Source organism: Oryctolagus cuniculus, chromosome 13 (genome assembly GCF_964237555.1).
Source record: "Oryctolagus cuniculus chromosome 13, mOryCun1.1, whole genome shotgun sequence".
Lineage (NCBI taxonomy): Eukaryota > Metazoa > Chordata > Mammalia > Lagomorpha > Leporidae > Oryctolagus > Oryctolagus cuniculus.
In genome coordinates, this window is record NC_091444.1 from 57406057 (window position 1) to 57425760 (window position 19704).

A 19704-nucleotide genomic window follows, 5' to 3' on the forward strand; every position below is an offset into this window, starting at 1 on the left:
CACAAAAGTAGTGTTCTTGGTGCAGCACAGGAAGCCAGGTGTTAGCATTAAACCACTGACAACCAACCAGGTTTTTCACCCCCTTGCAATGGAAATTGACCAGAGGCCAGGATGCAACCCAGAATGGGGTTATTGGGGGCCCGGGTTCCAGTGCCAGTACCCTACAGAGGTCCCACTGGTTGTCTCAATGAGGTTAGTTGGGCATGGGTCGTTATCAGGTGAGGAGTTGGGGGAGGGGAGCCCTCTGTATAGGATACCTCAATTGTCATCCAGCCCCCCGATTCTGCACAGAAACTAGTTTTGCACAGGTCCCATTCAAGAGTACAATGTTGTCACTACCACCTCCCAATATCACTTGCATGGGGCTACTCTGGGCATGGCCTGAGGGGCAGTGGGTCTTTGCTGTTGAGGTGTGGATTGTTCCTTGCTCCTGATTGGCCTGATGCTGGGTTAGGGACCTGCAGTCAGAGATGCTGAGGCTGTGAGGCCAGCTTTATGCTGTCTCCTGACTTTCCCAAGCAAACCCTTCCAGGCACACTTCCTCCTGGAGGGGGATTTCCTAACACCCTGGCCTCAATATTAGCATAAGAACCTCCTCCTGGGGAATCAGGTCACATTTCACTTATTACATTGACTGGCCTATTTTTGTTTGTTTATTTGGTTTCACCTATTCCTTTTTATATTGATTAATTAATTTTTAAGGAATATAAATTTTGTAAGTACAACTTTAGTAATACAGTTATTCTTCCCACCACACCTGCCCTCCCACCCACATTCCCACCCCACCTCCTCCTCCCTCTCCACTTCCCAGTCCCATTTTCCATTAAGATCCATTTTCAATTAACTTTGTACAAAGAAGACCAACTCTATACTAAGTAAAGATTTCAATAATTTGCACACACATACACAGACACAAAAAAACTGAGAACATGTTTTACAGTTAACTCTCATAATACAACTCATTGAGGATAGAAGTCCTGCATGGGAAGGAAGTACATAGTGACTCCTGTCATTAATTTAACACTTAACACTCTTTTTTTTTTGTTTGTTTAAATTTTTGACAGGCAGAGTGGACAGTGAGAGAGAGAGAGAAACGTCTTCCTTTACCGTTGGTTCACCCTCCAATGGCCGCTTCGGCTGGCGCACCACTCTGATCCAAAGCCAGGAGCCAGGTGCTTCTCCTGGTCTCCCATGCGTGTGCAGGGCCCAAGGACTTGGGCCATCCTCCACTGCACTCCCGGGCCACAGCAGAGAGCTGGACTGGAAGAGGGGCAACCGGGACAGAATCTGGTGCCCCAACCAGGACTAGAACCCAGTGTGCTGGTGCCAAAAGGTGGAGGATTAGCCTATTGAGCCATGGCACTGGCCACAATTAACACTCTTATGTATGATGTCAGGGACCACGCGAGGCTCTTGATAGGAACTGCCTAGGCTATGGAAGCCTTTTGAATCCAAAAACTACATCAGTCTTTAGACAAGGACATAAGCAAGGTAGCTCTTCTCTCCTTTCTTTAGAGAAAAGTACATCCTGTGTTCATGAGTGGCCTATATTTTTAAGACTAGTTTTTAAACATCATTGATTTTGTTCAAATGTCCAAGGAGAAATTTAAGATTAAAAGGGCATTATTCTGAGTGACACTGTGGTGTAGTGGTTTAAGCCTCTATCTATAGTGCTGGCATCCCATATGGACAATAGTAAAAGTCCAGGCTGCTCCACCTTTGATCCAGCTCCCTGCTAATGTACCTGAGAAAGCAGTGGAAGATGGCCCGTGGTTGGGCCCCTGCACCCACATGGGAGTCCTGGAAGAAGATCCTGGCTCCAGATTGGCCCAGCTCTGGCCAGTGAAGATATTTGGGGAGTGGACCAGTGGATGGAAAACCTTTCTCTCTCTCTGCCTAACTCTTCCTCTCAAATAAATGAATATTTTTTTAAAAAGCAGGGGTCATTACTCAATCAATTATATGGGTGTGCAAGTTAGAGTTTCATTGTTAGGGGCTGGCACTGTAGCATAATGGAAAGCTACTGCTCTCAATGCCTGATTCCCATTTGGATGCTGGATTCAGTCCCAGTTCTGTTCCAGATCCATTATGGAGGCCTGGGAAAGGCAGTGGAAGATGGACTAAGTACTTGGGGCTCTGCCACCCATGTGGGAGACCAGCAAGAAGCTCCTGGCTCTGGACTGGCCCAGTTCTAGTAGTTCAGGCCATCTAGGAAAGTGAACCAGCAGACAGAAGATCTCTCTCTCTCTTTCTCTCTCTCTCTCTCTCTCTGTTACTCCCACTTTCAGTGTAACTCCAGTTTTCAAATACACAAAGCTTTAAAAATGAACTTCATGGTTAACTACTTTGAAATGGTGGAAGAGATGGTCAGCTTGTTCATATTCTGAAAGTAAACCCAGAGCAGGAGAAATACTACACAATATGTGATGCAATTTAAATGTGGCAAACCACTGTGCAGATTCATTATGAACATTTTAAACCTGCCTCCTTAACCATACTTATTAGAAAAACAAAGCTGGCCCTACAGCTCTTTGAAGTAAAACACATGTAGTAAACATTACTAGCCTTTCTCGTGCTGTTAAAAATAAGTGTAACTTAACTGCAAGTAGCCAGTTGCTCTTAGGTGTTCTTTTTGAATCCAGAGTACGTGCAATGCTTTTTTTAAATTTTTATTTGACAGATAGAGTTAGACAGTGAGAGAGAGAGACAGAGAGAAAGGTCTTCCTTCCATTGGTTCACCACCCTAATGGCCGTCACGGCCTGAGCTATGCTGATACAAAGCCAGAAGCCAGGTGCTTCTCCTGGTCTCCCAGGCAGGTGCAGGGCCCAAACACTTGGGCCATCCTCCACTGCCTTCCCGGGCCACAGCAGAGAGCTGGACTGGAAGAGGAGCAACTGGGACTAGGACTGGGACTAGAACCCGGCGCCCATATGGGATGCCAGCGCTGCAGGCGGAGGATTAACCAAGTGAGCCACAGCGCTGACCCTGTGCAATGCTTTTGTTTCTCTTCTTCACAAGACTGCCCTCTTCACTTTTCTAGAACCCATTCTTCCTCAAGGGCAGTATTTGCCCATAGGCACTGCAATAGCTGCTTCTCTGACTGCTGAGGTCCTCAGAACCTTGATGCTTACACTTTGCTTAAGAAACATCATTGAGTACAAACTCTGTTTTGTCAAAGCACTGCTTGGGATTTACAAATACCAATGCCACCTGAGAAATGGACTAAGCTTCATTCCATTTGATCAAGAAAGAATATCAACAATGTGTTGTAAACTACATCTCCCAAACAAGTGGAGATGCATCCACCCCCTGGTGCCACACACAGCACAGAAACTGGAGAAGTGTCCAGCTTCCACATGCGAGGATGTAGCCTGGTCTGCTTGCTGTACAAAGCTTCAGTACAAGAAACTCAGAAAGAAAACACAAAATTGCTACTAATTGCTCAGCCGAGGGAATTGGATGTTGTCCTTAGAAGAAAAGTAGGCTGAGACATGTAAACCATGTAGGTCAAAATGTATAGGCTGACTTTTTTAGGTGAAGGGTACCTGCCTCTGCAAAGCACTCTGAAATGCATGAGCCAATAAGATGCTTTAAAAGCTGCATGTGTGGTCCCCAAGTCAGCTTACTGCAGCTAAGGCTTACATAGGGTTCAGGTGACGCTGCTATCTAGTCCATACAAGGAAACAACAGCAGGTGAAGGCAGATCAACTAGGGTAGGGACATCCAATGGGCTACTCAGGGGGATCTGAGCTGTCCCATGACACCCAATGTGCACACAGAGTATGGATACCCAAGGGGACAGATTAAACAGCAGTCACAGCAGGATGAGGATTGTGGGAAACAGCTGGCAGCAAGGGCCTCATGTCTGGGGGATGCAGTGGGAAGGGAATCAGGGATAAAGAGCCTGGAAGGTCACCAAGAAGCATGGATTTGGGACCTTACATCCAGGCTGCCCAAGTTCAGGTCCTGATTCACAAAGTATTCCCCAGCCTGACAGATCTCCTGTCCAGATGCATGCACCCAAGAGCAATGGGAAGCTCTTGCACATCTGCTGCTGAGTGGGGGGCCTGGGACATGGCCTGAGCAAGGGGTAAACTCTGCTGTCTGGACACTGATCATCTGGGGAGGGAGACCCAGGATTGTAACAGAAAGCATTAGACTCCTTCAAATGTGTTGTAGGTATTTTGCACATGCTATTCGAATCTAAGTGATTTTGGTGAAGTTCCCCCAGGGAAGAGAAAAGTCTGTGCACTGGGGACTTCAGCTGGTGTGCACTAGACCTTGGCTGTGCTAACTATGAAGAGTTCAAACCCTGCAGGCTGTGCCCTGAGCCCTCCTGCCCATTACCTGCCCTGTGTCCCATCCTTTCAGCTCTGTTCCACTGTCTGAGGAACACATCACAGGCTACCAGGGATTCCCTTCACAAAGAAGAAGCCACAAGATGACACTCGACAACACCATCTGGTCATCCAAACACATTTTTGATGGGGAGAATTTATGACATGGATGGACAGCAGGAGGGCAGATCTGTATGGAGGCCACAGGGCAATGCCATTTCCCTGTCTGCGTGCCTCAGAGTCCATCCTCCTGTTAGTGCATTACCTTTGATTTGTTTCTTACATTGGAGAATAATGGCACAGAGATGTTTCTTCTAAAGTTCTCTGAAGCTGTAACCCTAATCTGAAGAGAGCTCACCTACCCTTCTGCAATGGCTCCACTGTCATAAGTAGTCCTGCTCTGCCCTCTCGTGGTTGTCTGGGGAAATGACAGGAATGCTTCGAGCTCCACAGTTCTGTTGATGAGAAGACATTCAAACTTGCAGACATCTACACAGGCTTACTCTAGGTTCAATTCCAAATCCTCTTAGATTAATTTCTTAGGAGTACCTCCTATAAGACAATCTTTGTTTTGTCATTTTTACGGCTGAGTCAATAATTGTTTTCCCATCTGCAGTATTTCAGTGATATTTCTTAATATTTCCTTAAGTCCTTAATATTTCCTGGTTGCAGAGAGAAAAGAGAGACAAAGTTGCTCTCTTGCTGAACATGCATGTCCAGTGGAAGGAGTGTGTTGAGAATAAGTGGTCTGCATCACAGCTGTGTGTGCCTGATTAATGGAAACAGTATGAAACCCAAGCACATCCCTGGGTTACTACTGATTGTGACCCTTGCATTGTTAGACCATCCTGCCTGGACTTTCTGTCTCAAGTGTGAACAGAATCAGCCTCTTTTCTCTGTTCAGAACCTTATCTCAGGTATTTTATTATAGACTCAGGACACGGGAATACACCCTCACAATGGAGAACATTCATTCACCTACAGGCCACATTCACTTGATGCATTTACACCTCACACCCTGTCTGACCTCCTTCTTTAGCATGGGAGCTTCTCCCAGGAATGGACACTGCTGACTCAGCTCCCTGTCCACACGGAAGCATGGAGTCTGGCACATCGTAGACAATCAGTGAAGATGTGAGGAGCACAACACACCTTAAAGAGTTCCTCTTGCAGAGTACTCTGACACCAGTTGGAAATGCATTCACCCCTTCCTGGGACACAGCTGGAATTAAATCCCCAGCATCCTACGTGCTGTATGTGTCACATGACCTGTTCCTGTGCAAGGAGCGCAAATGCAACTGATGTAAAGCAGGAAAACGCTCCCGCCTGCATTGCTCCATGTGCTGTTCTCCTGCAGCTGTGTGCAGACGGGGATGGGGGAGGTGCTCTGTGGAAGAACTCAGGCTCAGGAATGAGCACAGGCAGGACAGCTGCCCCTCAACCTGCACATCTGCCACACTGCTGGGTGGCCCTAGTGTGCTCTTACATGGCCAAAAATCAGGAGGGAGGCAGGTTATTTGCTAAGGGACCAAGACCTGGCTCTTCCATCTGCTTAGGAAGTTGATCATGGGAGTAACAGAAGGAGCATCACTCAGCACAGTGACAATGACAAAGTCTACTTGGCTTTTCCTGTGGGACCCTCCCACTGGGACCCAAACTTTATTCCCAGAGAAATTCAATAGGTTTATAATCTTTGGTTAATAAACAGTGAAACAGGATTCTATCAATATTTTTAGAAATTGTTGAGAGAATTTTTTTGCAGCAAACTGTAACAAGGTTCTTAAACACCTAAATGTTTTTCTTAAAATATGGCTCCGTCAAAAAAGTTGTGAGTCTTTGTACTTTTCTATTTTACTTTTGCTGAAAATGTTTCATTAAGTTCATTTGTGTATTATATGAGGAATGAGAATTCTGGACATATACTAATTTCATGCCTGCAGATTCTTTGAATATATTCTAAAGAAATCATTATTTTTGTATTTTCTATTGTCCTGCTTACACAGTATTTATCAAAATTATTCTTAAAATATTTTCCTCCTAACAACTCCTCGTCAATGATAAATTTTTTAACATGTTCCATTCTACTCTTATCAGCTTATTGGTATAGATTAATTTTAGTCATAAATTCCAACATGGGTTAAAAGTGTCCACTGGTAAAAAACTTGTGGAGCCAAACTCTCTGCCTCTTTCCAGAGATTCCATCTGGACCCACAGTAGGCACAACTGTCTGTATCCAGTACACAAACCTGCACCTGCACCAGGCCATGGAGGGTACAGATAAGGATTTCTTAAGAGCCCCTGACAAGGCTGGAGCTGTGGCACAGTAGGTTAATCCTCCGCCAGCAGTGCTGGCATCCCATATGGGGGCCAGGCTCTAGTCCCGATTTCTCTTCTTCAACTCCAGCCCTATGCTGTGGCCCAGGAGGGCAGCAGAGGATGTCCCAAGTGCTTGAGCCCTGTACCCACATGGGAGACCAGGAAGAAGAACCTGGTTCCTGGCTTCGGATCAGCGCAGTGCTAACAATAGTAGCCATTTGGGGGGTGAACCAATGGAAGGAAGACCTTTCTCTTTGCCTCTGTCTCACAGTCTATAACTCTACTTGTCAAATGAATGAAAAAAAATTATTAAAAAAAAGGGCCCCTGACAAGATACAGGCAAGGGAGAGAATACAGTGGCTCCTGTCATTCTGCCTGGGAATGGAGAGCTCCGTTCCCACTGAGGTGTCCTGCTTAGACTCCCTCCCTTTTCCAGAAAAGAGCAAACACCAAAAACCAGAGGCTGTGGTAGGTAACTCAGCATCCAGACACCCCCACAGAAGCTCATCCCTCCTCTTCAGCTTGGAGTTCAGAGTCTGGGAACATCCCTATATGTACCCACAATCCCTGTGGCACAGGATGGAGCTGGGGGTGTTCTTTCTCCTACAGAGAGTTGTGGAGGAGGGCTCAGGATGGCTACATTTCAGAGGATGGGCATGAGGACAGAAGGAAGGACAAGGGGATTGCACAGCTGTGTAGGCTCCATTTGCCCTCCCTCTGCAAATCCCATACAGTCCTAATATTCACATCTACTGAGCTGGGCTTGGTCACCTTGACCTTCAAGAGACATGAGAATGACAACCTATCAGTCTCATGAATCACTTGCCAGTCAGACTGATTCTCTGATCCTGAGGCTGTGCAACATGTAGGCAAAGTAAATCCCAACAAAAGCACCACATTACCTTGAATCAGCCTGTGACCTTGGACCAGACACCTCCTTTCTATGACACAGAATTCTGTCAGCAGACAAAAGGGCGTGGGTGACTTGTATGAATCTGAGGCACCAGCATGTCACCTTGCACTCTTCTGGGTCCACCTGCAATTGTCACGGCACCTCAGTTTCTCCCTGGGGGAGTTTTACATAGCCCCAGTCCATGTGGCAAACTGTTGCTCATCAACTTCCTGTCTGTGGCAGAGAGGGGCTTCATGGGATGCATCTGGAGGAATCTTGGTGCCCAGCACCAAGACTCTGCACTGTGGATTAGGCCCCTGCTTTCCGGGGCAAAGACAGACCCTGTGTGCACTTTGGTCCATGTTCACCAGCCCAGCTCCACCCAGGTGCTCCAAGGGGAGGCCTTGCCTGTGCCCCAAACATTTCCAACATTCCTGCTTCAGCTGTGGTGAGCCCTGAGCATTCACCTTGTTTCCAGCAAAGTCAGTCCTGGGGTCCAACTGAGAAAGACCATCCTGGCTCCTGCCTTCCAGAAGCTCATAGTCTGCAAGGAGAGAGAGACAAAATCTTCATAATAAAAATAGCAGGAATCAAAGAGCAAGTGCTGTAACGTACTCAGTGAGGGCTCTGCAAGAGTGCTGAGCCACTTCATGGGGGATCTGAAAGGTCTATTCTTAGGGACAGTTACGCTGGGGCAGACGAGAAGAGGAGCCCGCTCTGCACAACGCTGAAAGCAGTGTGCTGGGGAGGCTCCACTGTGTAGATTCCAGTGCAGAAGTGAGTTTGCCCAGAGAGGAGGTTAGGAAGGTGGCCAGTGGGACTAAGAGCTTGGACAGGGAGGAGGAGAGGATGGAGTGGAGCCAAAGCTGACTCTGGGGCTGGTGCACTGCCCTCAGAAACCATCAACTCCACTGTGTCCATTTACAACAACTGTGATGAGCTCATGATTTCACCTCCCCACAAGTCCAGTGATACCCCAGGGCTTCTGCTACAGTGGCTCTCAGGTGTAGGGGCTGTGGCCTCAACAGAAGTTCAAGTAGGGAAGGATTTAGGGGGACTGGCAGTATTTAGTGTGGACTGAGCACAGAGTTCCCCGCCCTCTGCTTCCCTGCAGGGTTCTGTGCCACACGGGTTTCTCAAAAGCAGCAGATAACACAGTCATCTCTAAGGGCAGGGGACTAACAGAGGGTGGGCAGAAAGAGGGAAGAGGAGGAGGATGAAGGAGGGGAGGGGAAAGACATGAGGAGGAGAGGAGAGAGAAGAACTGAGAAGAGAAAGGCTTTAGTTGCAATCACATCACATCTAAATCTCGCAGATGACATCTCATCCTATCGACTAGAAGAGAGTCCCTAGCTGAATACAAACTTCAGGACGGGGACTACATGGGAAACTGCACCAGGAGGTGAGGGGAGCTGGGAGCTGCTAGAAGTCTGCCCACTGTGCCAGTTTTGGTGGCCTGGATTGAGCCATCAATTTCACCACCTGCATCCCACATAGAAACCTGGTTTGAGTCCTGATTAGTCCGCCTCTGATTCAGCTTCCTGCTCATGTGCCTAGGAAGGCAGCAGAAGATGGCCCAAGTGCTTGGATCCCTGCCAACCACATGGGAGTCCCAGATGAGGGCCCTGGCTCCTGCCTTCAGCCTGGCCCAGAGCTGGCTCTTGCAGCCCTTTGTGGAGTAAACCAGTGGATACAAGATCTCTAGCTCCCCTTCTCTCTCTGCTGTGCAAACAAACAAATCATTACAAACCTAATTCTGTTCCACACACAAGTCGATGGCAGGTACTAAGGTCTAGGCCTAAAGAAGAAGAGAACACACTGGAAGGTCTGGGAGGACAATATCTGATTTGATCAATTCAAGCCACTAATGACGCAGTCAGAGAACTGATGCAAAGGAAGGAAGGTGGATAATGCCAAGCTCACATAACAGGAATCAGGTCTGCTTTTCAGTTGTCCAGGCTACTTTGAAATCATCAGACAAAAAGGGGATTGGTGAACCATGTGCACGTCCCACGAATGAGTCAAAGACCCTGTATCCCAAGTGACCTGACACCCTCTTCTGTATTTAGCTCTACTTTTTGCATTAGATACATAGGACACCAGCCATAGGCTCACTCAGTATTGTCCCTTGTATAGCTGATGACATCCCTAGAGTAGATTCTAGAATGATCCCACTCTGCTGCTCTGAGACTGGAAATGTCCCGAGAGGCACAGTAACTGATTCAGGGTTCAACCCTGGTGAAAGACAGGGGCTGGAAATAAGGTTGCATGTGTCTGTGACTGTGGTAGCACCCAGGAAGACCATAGGCCCTGCTCGGAGGGGGCACTGGTGTCACTGGGTAGAGAAACAGAGACAGCATGGGACAGCAGGGTGGGAATACATTTGCTCCCAGGGTGGTTTGGGGACTTCTTATGGGAGAAGAGGGGTGAGATAAGGAAGCCCCAACTGTAACCGTGCCACTTAGTGACAGGCCACAACAGATCCTGTAACCCCGGTAACCAGGCACGAACATTCTAGAGAGAGGCCCCTGCCCAGCTCATTTGGTGAGAGACGCTTGACAGAACAAGATGTTCTCTTGCTGTGTTCCCACTTCTCGAGGCCATGGCCCGAGAAACCCACGTGATGAGGGGTTGTGGCAGCAATTTCGACGTTGGTTCTCACCTTACCCCCACCACCCCCAGCCTTGTAGCACACGGCAAGCACAGGTAACTCAGGACCACCCAGGACAGAGCTGTTCAGGCCAGGACTTCATGGTGAAAGCACCTGGGCTGCCCCAAAACACCTTTATTGGGGAGGGGGAAATAATATGTGAGGGGAGGGCCTATCATGGGTAGGTGGTGGTCAGGCTGGGAGGCCTTAACCTGGTGGTCCTGTCACCTTCACACTTCAGGTCATGGCTGGCAGAGCAGGAAGAAATCATCTGGGCACTCACAACTGCCCAGATGTTATTTCACATCCCGCATGCCAGCATGCCCCATCCTCTAGGGGGTTTTCTGTGACGCAAGGTCCATGTGGTCAGGAGAAGAGGAGGTCCCGAGGGCAGAAACAGAGGGAAAGGGACCAGGCTGGGCCCTGATGCTTGCTCTGCACCTGCCGGGCACTGTCTTTCCAGAGCTCCAAGCACAACAGAGGTCAGAAGTTGCTGAACAAGGTCCTGTACTCCATCTCCCGCATGGAGAGACAGGAGGCCAACAGAGGCCGCTGTTGGCCCAGGGTGAGTAGGAGTGCAGAGGGGTTCCACATCCTGGCCCCGATGCCACCCCACGTGCTTGCTTCTCAGGGCTTTTAGATGGGTGTGGGGTGGGGTCAGCATAGTGCCATCAGTGCGATGCAGGACAATAATCAATGACGGCTTTGGCATTGGTCTGAACTCCAGCTCCTACACTTCTGGTGGCTCCTGGAGCTTGCACTGACTGTGTGTCCCTCATTCTAACCTAGGTGAAGAAGCCATCTAACCTGATCGAGTATGATGTCCACGTTGGGTGGAGGGCGCGGGAGGACACGCTGCAGAAGCTGGTGGACCACCTGGTGCCTGCCTTCCTGGGCTTTGAGCCCTCGTATGTTCCCGCCTTCCTGAGAAGCTACAGAGCTTTTGCCACCACCGGGCAGGTGCTGAACGCACTGTTAGGAAGGTCAGTCTTCTCAATCTCCAGGCCACCCCTAGCTGTGAGTCTTGGCAAGCTCACCCCACCTTCTTCTCATTATTTTCCCCTCCTTGAAAGGGAGTTCTTGCTATAGCCCTTTATGATTCTCTGAAATTGAGCTGAACGGTTGAATACATTTTTTTCACTTATTCCTTTGAGAGAGGGACAGGGAGTAAAAATTCTTCCATCTGCTGTTCCACTACAGAATTTGCCTGAAGAGATGAGCTAGGAGAGACTGTAGTCAAAAACCAAGAAGTCAATACAGACCTCCTACATGGGTGATAGGGACCCCAGGACTGAGTTAAAACCTCTCCACAAGGCTGCACATTCACAGGGCCCTGGATTGAAATTGGAATGAAGACTCCAACCCAGCAGCTTGGATATGGGAAGGGGGCATTTCAAGTGACATAACACTGTGCCAAATGCCCATGCAAGGTTAAGCTGTTTCTGTATTTGTTGAGCAGGGTCCAGATTCCATCCAGGTGTTTTGGGGTTGAACTAGACCAGGGATATGTGATGAGGGCAGGAGGACTGCAGACCTATTCAGCTTCCTTTGGAACAACCAGGATGGAGTTTTTCTGCCATGGTGGCCATGAAGTCACATGATCTGCAGGACCTTTCTAGGCAGTGACCTTGATGCACAGCACAGGACAGGCCCCAGTCCCTGCTGGACTTCCCTTCTTGGTGGACTCAGACATGTTCAGTGGACAGGGGGTGCCCACAGTGTGACCAATGTGATACCGTCCTTGCCTCTCTAGGTTCCCATGGTTCCCTCCTACTGATGAAGGTGTACTCCAGGATGCAGTCAAACAGTGAGTGGGTGTGGTGGAGGTGGAGGGACCCAATTTTTTTTTATGACAGTTTTGATGACATTGGGCTGGAAGTGTGGGGTCTGTGGGTTGCATGCAACTAGAAGGAGCCTTGGATCTGAACATCCTGTGATGCTCTTGCAGAGCTGAGGTCTGTGTGGTACCCTGTAGGAATGAAGCTGCCAGAGAGCTGGGACTGGGCCACAGGCACTGTGGGACATGGAGGGGTAGCGGGAGGACAAGATAAAGCCCTGAGGGAATCCAGCACCACCACCTCTCATCCAAACCTGCTTTCACCATCAGTCCATCATGGGACCCAAAGTCGGAGTGGGGGCATCCTGCTCACAAATATGGCTGCAGTCCCACAGTGAGGTGTGATGGGTGCTCAGAAGTTGCAGCCAGTACCCAGGGCTCAGGCCCCTATGGGACATGAGCAGCACTGGAAGAGCAGACCCATTCACTGTGCTGTCAGCACTAACATTTGAGGATAGTAGCACAGGCCTCAGGAGCCTGGGACAGAGGTTGCCCTCCTTGCTTCCTCCTGCTTCAGTTACTTAGGTAGCACCTACTGAGTGCCAGAGAGTGAGTGAACCAAGCTCATAACCTCTGACTCTGCATTTGTGGTGCTGGCACTCTAGGGAGGACAAGACACAGACAACAGCGTGCATCAGATTTCACTGTAAAGGGAAATGTGGTGACACCAAGGTCAAGGGCTCCCTCTCATATGGCCATTTGTCAGTCTCCCTTAAGGCACCAGGGCTCTATCCTGGCTGTTTACCAGTGGCATGAGCTGGGTCAGAGCTATGGGAGGCACTGAAGCCCCACCTGTATCTTGGGAAAATGGTGCAGCCTGAAAGGGCCAGGCCTCTCACTGGACTGCCCACCTGCCTCCCCCAGTGCTATCTCGTCCATCCTGGCCACCTGGCTGGAGCAATACCCGGAAGATTTCGATCATCCCCCGCAGTACACCAGTCTGCACGTGCTGCTGGACTATGCACAGCTCCTCCTGCGTGACTCAGAGCTGGGGCACCGTGTGCAACTCCTCCTGGGACGATTGCAGCACCCGGAGCCCACTGAGGCAGAACTAGAGGGTGAGCAGGACGGAGATGAGTGCATGTGAGATACACGGGGAGGTGAAGAGTTTGGGTCACACTCAGAAAAGCTTCCAGAACCAGGGGCGGGTCTAGGAGCAACAAGGGATCAACTTCCTGAAAGTCATTCAGGAAGCAGAATTTGGGTCAAAGGCTTCCCTGAGAGTCAGAGACAATGTTTTGTCTCTGGAAGGCACAGGAAAAGTCAGGCCTGCTGCTGATATGTTCTCCTCCTGTGATTCCAGGGCCAGCGGAAGCTCCAATTCCACAACAAGAGCTTGTGCCACCTCCATCTCTGTTGCCAGATGGAGCTCCACAGCCAGAACAGGCTCACACACCAGCTCTGGAAACCTCCAGGGAGCTCACACCAGACCCCACTCTGGCAGCAGCTCCCACTGCAGAGCCAGCGAATGCCGCAGATTCAGATCTAGACCCCACCGTAGACTCTGATCTACTGCAACCTTCTGGGCAGGAAACACCTGTTGCTGAGTCCCAAGAGCTTGAGCTCTTTGCAGCTCCACAGCTGGCACCTGTCCCTGGGCCAGCGCTCACAGCCCCCTCCCTTACTACACAATATGTAGTAATGTTCATCTTTCTCCTTTACCTCCGCATAAGAAATTACTATTCTGTATACTATAAAATTCACTTTTAATAAAATTTCCTATTTTAACTTTTTAAGATATTCTGTGGCAACCACTTTAATTAATGCTGTGTGTCCATCACCACTGTGTCACTCTCGAACTTTTCAGCCATCTGTACTCCCCAAATCATTGACTTCAACCATCCATCCCTAGTCCCTGGTAAACTCTTCACTCTCTGTCTTCACACCTGTATCTACAATGGATGTCACGTATCCATGTACTAACACAGAAAATGGCTTGTCGTTTCTTGCCACTTCATAGAAAACCTGCTGGTTACATTCCTTTATTTTCTTTAAAGACTTATTTTTATTTGAAAAGCAGAGAGAGAGAGAGGGAGAGAGAAAGATGTCCTCCTTCATCTGGCTCTTTTCTCAAAAGGCAGCGATGGCCAGGGCTGGACCAGGCCAAAGCCAGGAGCTTTTTCCAGGTCTCCCATGTGGACACAGGGTCCCAGGTTCTTGGGCCATCCTCTACTGCTTTCTCAGGTGCATTAGCAGGAGCTGCATCAGACATGGAACAGCCGGAACTCAAACTGGCACCCATATGGGATGCTGGATTTGCAGGCAGCAGATTAACCTGTTAATGCTACAACACTGGCTCATATGTCTTTGTTTTAACCAAAATAATTTAAAAAGAATATCCTGTATATAGGACGGCACATACTCACTCAGACCTACCTCCAACGGTGGAACTGGAAATGTGCCAGGGGATTTCAACTCAACCTTACCAAGGAGGCAGGTACCAATGCCAGCACACTTGGTAAAGTGACAAATATAAATACACAATCGATCAAAAAGATAGGGTAAGTGTCAAAGAGATTACACAAATAAGACCAGTGTAAGCAAATAATGAAAGATAGAATCAAAAGGGAGAGAATGATCCTGTGGGGGAAGCAGAACACACAGCAGACTCATAGAATGGCAAATGCCCAAAACAGCACTCCTGCCTCAGAATCAACCCTTGGGACATTCGGATCTGACTAAAAGGTCCACGAGAGTCTCACAGGCATGGAAAGCCATGACACGGTGGCAAAAAACAATCTAAATAAAGGATCCTGGTGAACAACACCCCAGCAGAAGGATCAGGCCATCAAGGAGAGAGGTGCCTTTCTCTGAAGGGAGGAAGGAACCTCCACTGTGATATGGCCTTGACTAAACAAATTCAGAGTTGCTGAACTCAAGGGGCTTCCATAGCCTAGACAGCTCATAGCAAGAGTCTCGGGTGATTGCTGACATCATAAATAAGAGTGCTAATTGTTAAATCAACAACGGGAGTCACTGGGTTCATGCTCCCCATGCAGGATCTCTGTCCTTAATATGTTTAACTATGAAACTCAAAAACAGCACTACTAGTCGAATAATACCCTATACCTGGTTCGGTTGTGTGTTGAAATACCTGCTTAGTATATACTAAGTTGATCTTCAATATATGAAGGTAATTGAAAATGAAACATGATGAAGGGCGGGATGGGAGAGGGAGTGGGTGAGGGGAGAGCCACGGGAGGGAGGGAGGTCGGGGGGGAAGCCACAACAATACAAAAGATGCATTTTATATTCCACTTAAAACTATTGGTTGAACTCTGTAATTAATACACAATTACTCTTAGGTATTTAATTAATGCTATAACTAGTACTCAAATAGTATTTTACACTTTGTGTTTCTGTGTGAGAGCAAAATGTGGAAATCTTTACTTAACATACGCTAAATTGATCTTCTGTATATAAAGAAAATTGAAAATCATGATGTGAAGGGGAAGGGGAGAGGGAGTGGGAGAGGGGAGCGTTGTGGGTGGGAGGGTAGACACGGCGGGGAGGAGGCTATTGTGGTCCATAAGCTGTACTTTGGAAATTTATGCTCATTAAATAAAAAAAAAAGAAAAAGAAAAAAAAGAATATCCTTTAGAAATCAAAGCTTGTATGTTAAAAAATAAATTATCAACAAGAAATATTTTCACAATCTTAAAATAGGAAATATTTTCCTATGACATGAGAGCTAGATAAGAAAATAAGTGCTTTTGTAGCCAAAAGAAAAACAAAAAAACATTAAAAGCTAGGAGACCATCCTCAAACGAGAAAGTGTTCCATTCAGGCCATGTCCAGACTCATGGTTCATATCCCAGGGACACTTAGAACTTGCTGGAATCAAGTGTTGTTTCTATTTTTAAAATATTGATTTGAGAGGCAGAATGAAGGGGGGCAGGGGCAGAGGAGAGAAGACAGGGAGCACTCAGCACTCCAGTCTGCTGGTGGGAACTTTCAAAATATTTTCTATAACCTTGAATTGTTATCTCAGTATATACAAAAATAATCACATTTTGTGGTTATAAAAAGAACAATGCATTGTGTTAGCAGCTATCCACACACTTCACCTATTATGAAATTCAAGTTGATTAGCTAGCCTGAATTTTATAGCATTTCTGACACAGAGAGAACTAAGAACTATTTAATAGAGTAAAACAAGCAGTCCAGCTTAACTGCAAAATGAAATAAAGGATGATGTGGTCCCTTCACCCACAAGTGTTGCCCACTCTGTGAGGTCCTTCTCCTTCCCAGCCTCACCCTGAGATTCAGGTCTGTGTGTCTTACCTGGATGGGGACACACCCAGGCCATGTGTTCTTCTGTCATCTCCTGTCAGCTTGGGGTGAAAACAGTTGGTTTCCTGTCCCTTGTGCACCTTCATCAGCCACACAACTCACTCAGCAGACCCTGCTGTGCAATCCTGGACTCTGTCAGGGTCGGCACTGTGGTGCAGTGGGTTAACACCCTTGCCTGAGTGCCGGCATCCTCTATGGGTGCCCGTTTGAGACCCAGCTGCTCCACTTCCAATACAGCTCTCTGCTGTGGCCTGGGAAAGCAGAAGATGGCCCAAGTTCTTGGGCCCATGCACCTGCATGGGAGACCAGGAAGAAGCTCCTGGCTCTTGGCTGCGGATCAGTGCAGCTCCAGCCATTGCGGCCAGTTGGGGAGTGAACCATCGGATGGAAGACCTCTCTTTCTCTGCCTCTCCTCTCTCTGTGTAACTCTTTAAAATAAATAAATATATTAAAAAACATACTGGGCTCTATCAATTTTCCATTCCCAGATTATGCTGAAGGGCACTCGTGCCTTTGTGAATATCTACATTTAGTATGGATGCCTAGAAGTCAAACTTCAAATTGCACACATTTCCAAAGTGCTGCCTTCAGGTTGAGTCTCTTCCTCCAGTTGAGGCCTGTTGGGGAAGTAGGAGCTGCAGGGACACTGAGAGTAACCCCTGAGAGTTAGAGGGAGGTGGACAAGTCAGCAGTGGCAGCTCCCACAATGCCTGGGAAGGAACCACGGGACAGAGGAAGGCCCCACTGAACCCCTAATGCGTCCTGACAGAGCTCTCAGAATACCATCTGGACACTGTGCCCAGGAAGCAGGAGGGCAGCCTGATTTCTCTCCCTGCTAGCAAGGACCTCCTTCTTGTCATGCAGGAAACTTCTCTAGGGGGAAGACAGCAAATTATGATGAGCACTTTAATGTGTAGGCACCAGGTCACCTTCTCAGCTGCAATGGCAAGGACCCACTTGAACTTGTGTGAGCAGAGAATTTCTTTCCAAAGCATACTTGGTAGGTCTCAGGGAAACCAATGGGCAGGTCACAGTCATACAGAGGCTTACAGCTGAGAACAGCCCTGAATTACCACCAGGCCCTTCCCGTATTGACATTTGTCCCTACTTGTGGGCCAGCCAGTGACCCTGGTATCCCTCATGCTCAACTTCTGTGTGGGAGTGGCTCTGCCCCTCCCAAGACTCCAAATTAGGAGGAGGGAAGACAGCCCTTAGGTCCTCCATGTGGAGGTCAGAGGAGTCCACTGGTGTGGGACAGCCAAGATCAGCACATCCTCTCTCTGGGAGAGAGGGTGCCAGCGCTGGTGTCACTGTGTAGTGATACCAAGATAACACAGGAGAGGAGAGTGGGAAGATACTATCCAAGAAAGGTATTTGGAAATGTAAGGATTGCTTATTTGTAGAACGCTGAGGTAAGAGGATCCCAAGTGTAACTCAGCTCCTTATAACTAAAGTATCTGGCTAACTAATTTTTTCAATGCCCTAAATAGACTATTTGGTAATTTTAGATCCTGCTCAAACCAGAAACCCCAAAAGTGCTCCTGCAGGTAACGTAGTGCTCCCACGGACAAAAGGAAAACAAGAAAAACATTAAAGCTGGGATGACAATCCTCAGTCTAGAAAGTGTTCCTTGCAGGTTATGATCAGACCAATGCTTAACATCCCTGCAGCTCTTAGAACTCTCATGAACCAATTATTTTTTTAATTTTATTGAAATCCTATTCAAAAATTATCTATTTGAAAGGCAGAGTGACAGAAAGAGGGAGAGATGGAAAGATAGAGAGAGAGGGAGAGTTCTTCCATCTGCTGACTCACTATCCAAATGGCTCCAACCACTGGGACTGCACCAGGACAAAGGAAACCAGAACTTTATCCAGATCTCCCACGTGGGAGTCAGAGATCCACACTTGGGCCATTTTCATCTGCCTTGGTGAGTGCATTATCAGGGAACTGGATCTGAAGCAGAGCAGTTGGGACTCAAACCAGGACTCTGATATGGAATGCCAATGTTTCAGTTGGTAGCTTAACCAACTGCGCTGCAACCATGGCCCGTATTCTTGTACTTTTAACACATTTCGTGGTGCTGGCACCATGGCATAGTGGGTAAAGCCGCCGCCTTCAGTGCCAGCATCCCATATGGGCACTGTGTTGAGAACCGGCTGCTCCAATTCCATTCCAGCTCTCTGCTATGGCCTGGGAAAGCAGTAGAAGATGGCTCAAGTCCTTGGGCCCCTGTATCCACATGGGAGACCTGGAAGAAGCTCCTGGCTTCTGGCTCCTGGCTCCTGGCTTCAGATTGGTGCAGCTCCAGCCATTGCAGCCAAGTACAGAGTGAACAAGTGGGTGGAAGACCTTTCCTTCTTTCTTTCTCTCTCTCTCTCTCTCTCTCTCTCTCTGCCTCTCTGTGTAACTCTGACACTCGAATAAATAAATAATTATTTTTTAAAAAAGAATTATTTTATTTCTTTGAAAGGCAGAGTTACAGAGAGAGGTAGAGCCAGAGCCAGAGAGAGAGAGAGAGAGAGGTCTTCCATTCTGCTGGTTCATTCCCCAAAAGACAACAACAGCCAGAGCTTAGCTCATCCAAAGCCAGGAGCCAGGAGCTTCCATCAGGTCTCCCACGCCAGGGCAGGAGCCTCAGGACTTGGGCTATCTTCTGCTTTCCCAGGCCATAGCAGAGAGCTGGATTTGAAGAGGAGCAGCCAGGACTAGAACTGGTGCCCATATGGGATGTTGGTGCTGCAGGCTGGGGCTTTAACCCACTGCACCACCGTGCTGGCCCCAAGAAAAAAATCTTAAAAAAAATTTCTTTGAGAGATATGGAGTTTTACAAATTACAAGAAACATATATAGAGAACGAGAGTGAGAATGCTGCCATCTGCTGGTTATTTCCCCAAGTACCCCAGAGGGACAGAAGTGGACCCCTGTGAAGAAGAGTGTGGAGAACTCAATCCAGGTCTCCCATGAGTGTGTCAGGTACCCAACCCAGTATTTGAGCCTTCACTGATGCCTTCAAGGTTCAAAAATTATCAGATATTAGAGTTGGAGCCACAGCCAGGAAGTAAACTCACATACTCTAATGTGTGATTCAAGTATATTAAACAGTATTTTAACCCCTAGGTTACAAGCCTGTCTCTAAATTGACTTCTTCAAAGGGACCAGGTTTAACCCCATGCAATGTTAATGGGAAGCAAACCATAGGGTTGTTAAATGTCAGACCTGCTCTGCCTCCCTGAACCAGAAGGAAAAGTGCTGAAAAGAATTGTTCCATTGCGGATACTCATGGCTTACATCCAAATTCCTAAATGCAGTCGAAACGAGGCCAGTCCTCAGCTCATAAAGCAGTCATTAAAACTGATCACTAAATCTATTGGGGTA

General features: G+C 47.9%; 1 protein-coding gene across 1 annotated transcript; it reads left to right on the top strand.

The window, feature by feature from the left end:
- Positions 1–8831: 8831 nt before the first annotated feature.
- Positions 8832–13743, top strand: LOC103350920 (ral guanine nucleotide dissociation stimulator). The gene is made up of 6 exons (XM_051821484.2): positions 8832–10252; positions 10660–10761; positions 10986–11179; positions 11950–12003; positions 12898–13091; positions 13337–13743. Exons 1-6 carry the CDS (start codon positions 10115–10117, stop codon positions 13741–13743), a joined length of 1089 nt encoding a protein of 362 aa, XP_051677444.2. The 5' UTR covers positions 8832–10114.
- The last annotated feature ends 5961 nt before the right edge of the window (positions 13744–19704 follow it).

Excerpts from the sequence above, each read along its gene's own strand:
- LOC103350920 (XM_051821484.2), top strand. The coding sequence starts at position 10,115 with ATGTTCTCTTGCTGTGTTCCCACTTCTCGAGGCCATGGCCCGAGAAAC. Across the intron at positions 10,762-10,985 it reads GAGGCCGCTGTTGGCCCAGG|GTGAAGAAGCCATCTAACCT; the intron begins GTGAGTAGGAGT and ends ATTCTAACCTAG. Across the intron at positions 11,180-11,949 it reads CTGAACGCACTGTTAGGAAG|GTTCCCATGGTTCCCTCCTA; the intron begins GTCAGTCTTCTC and ends TTGCCTCTCTAG.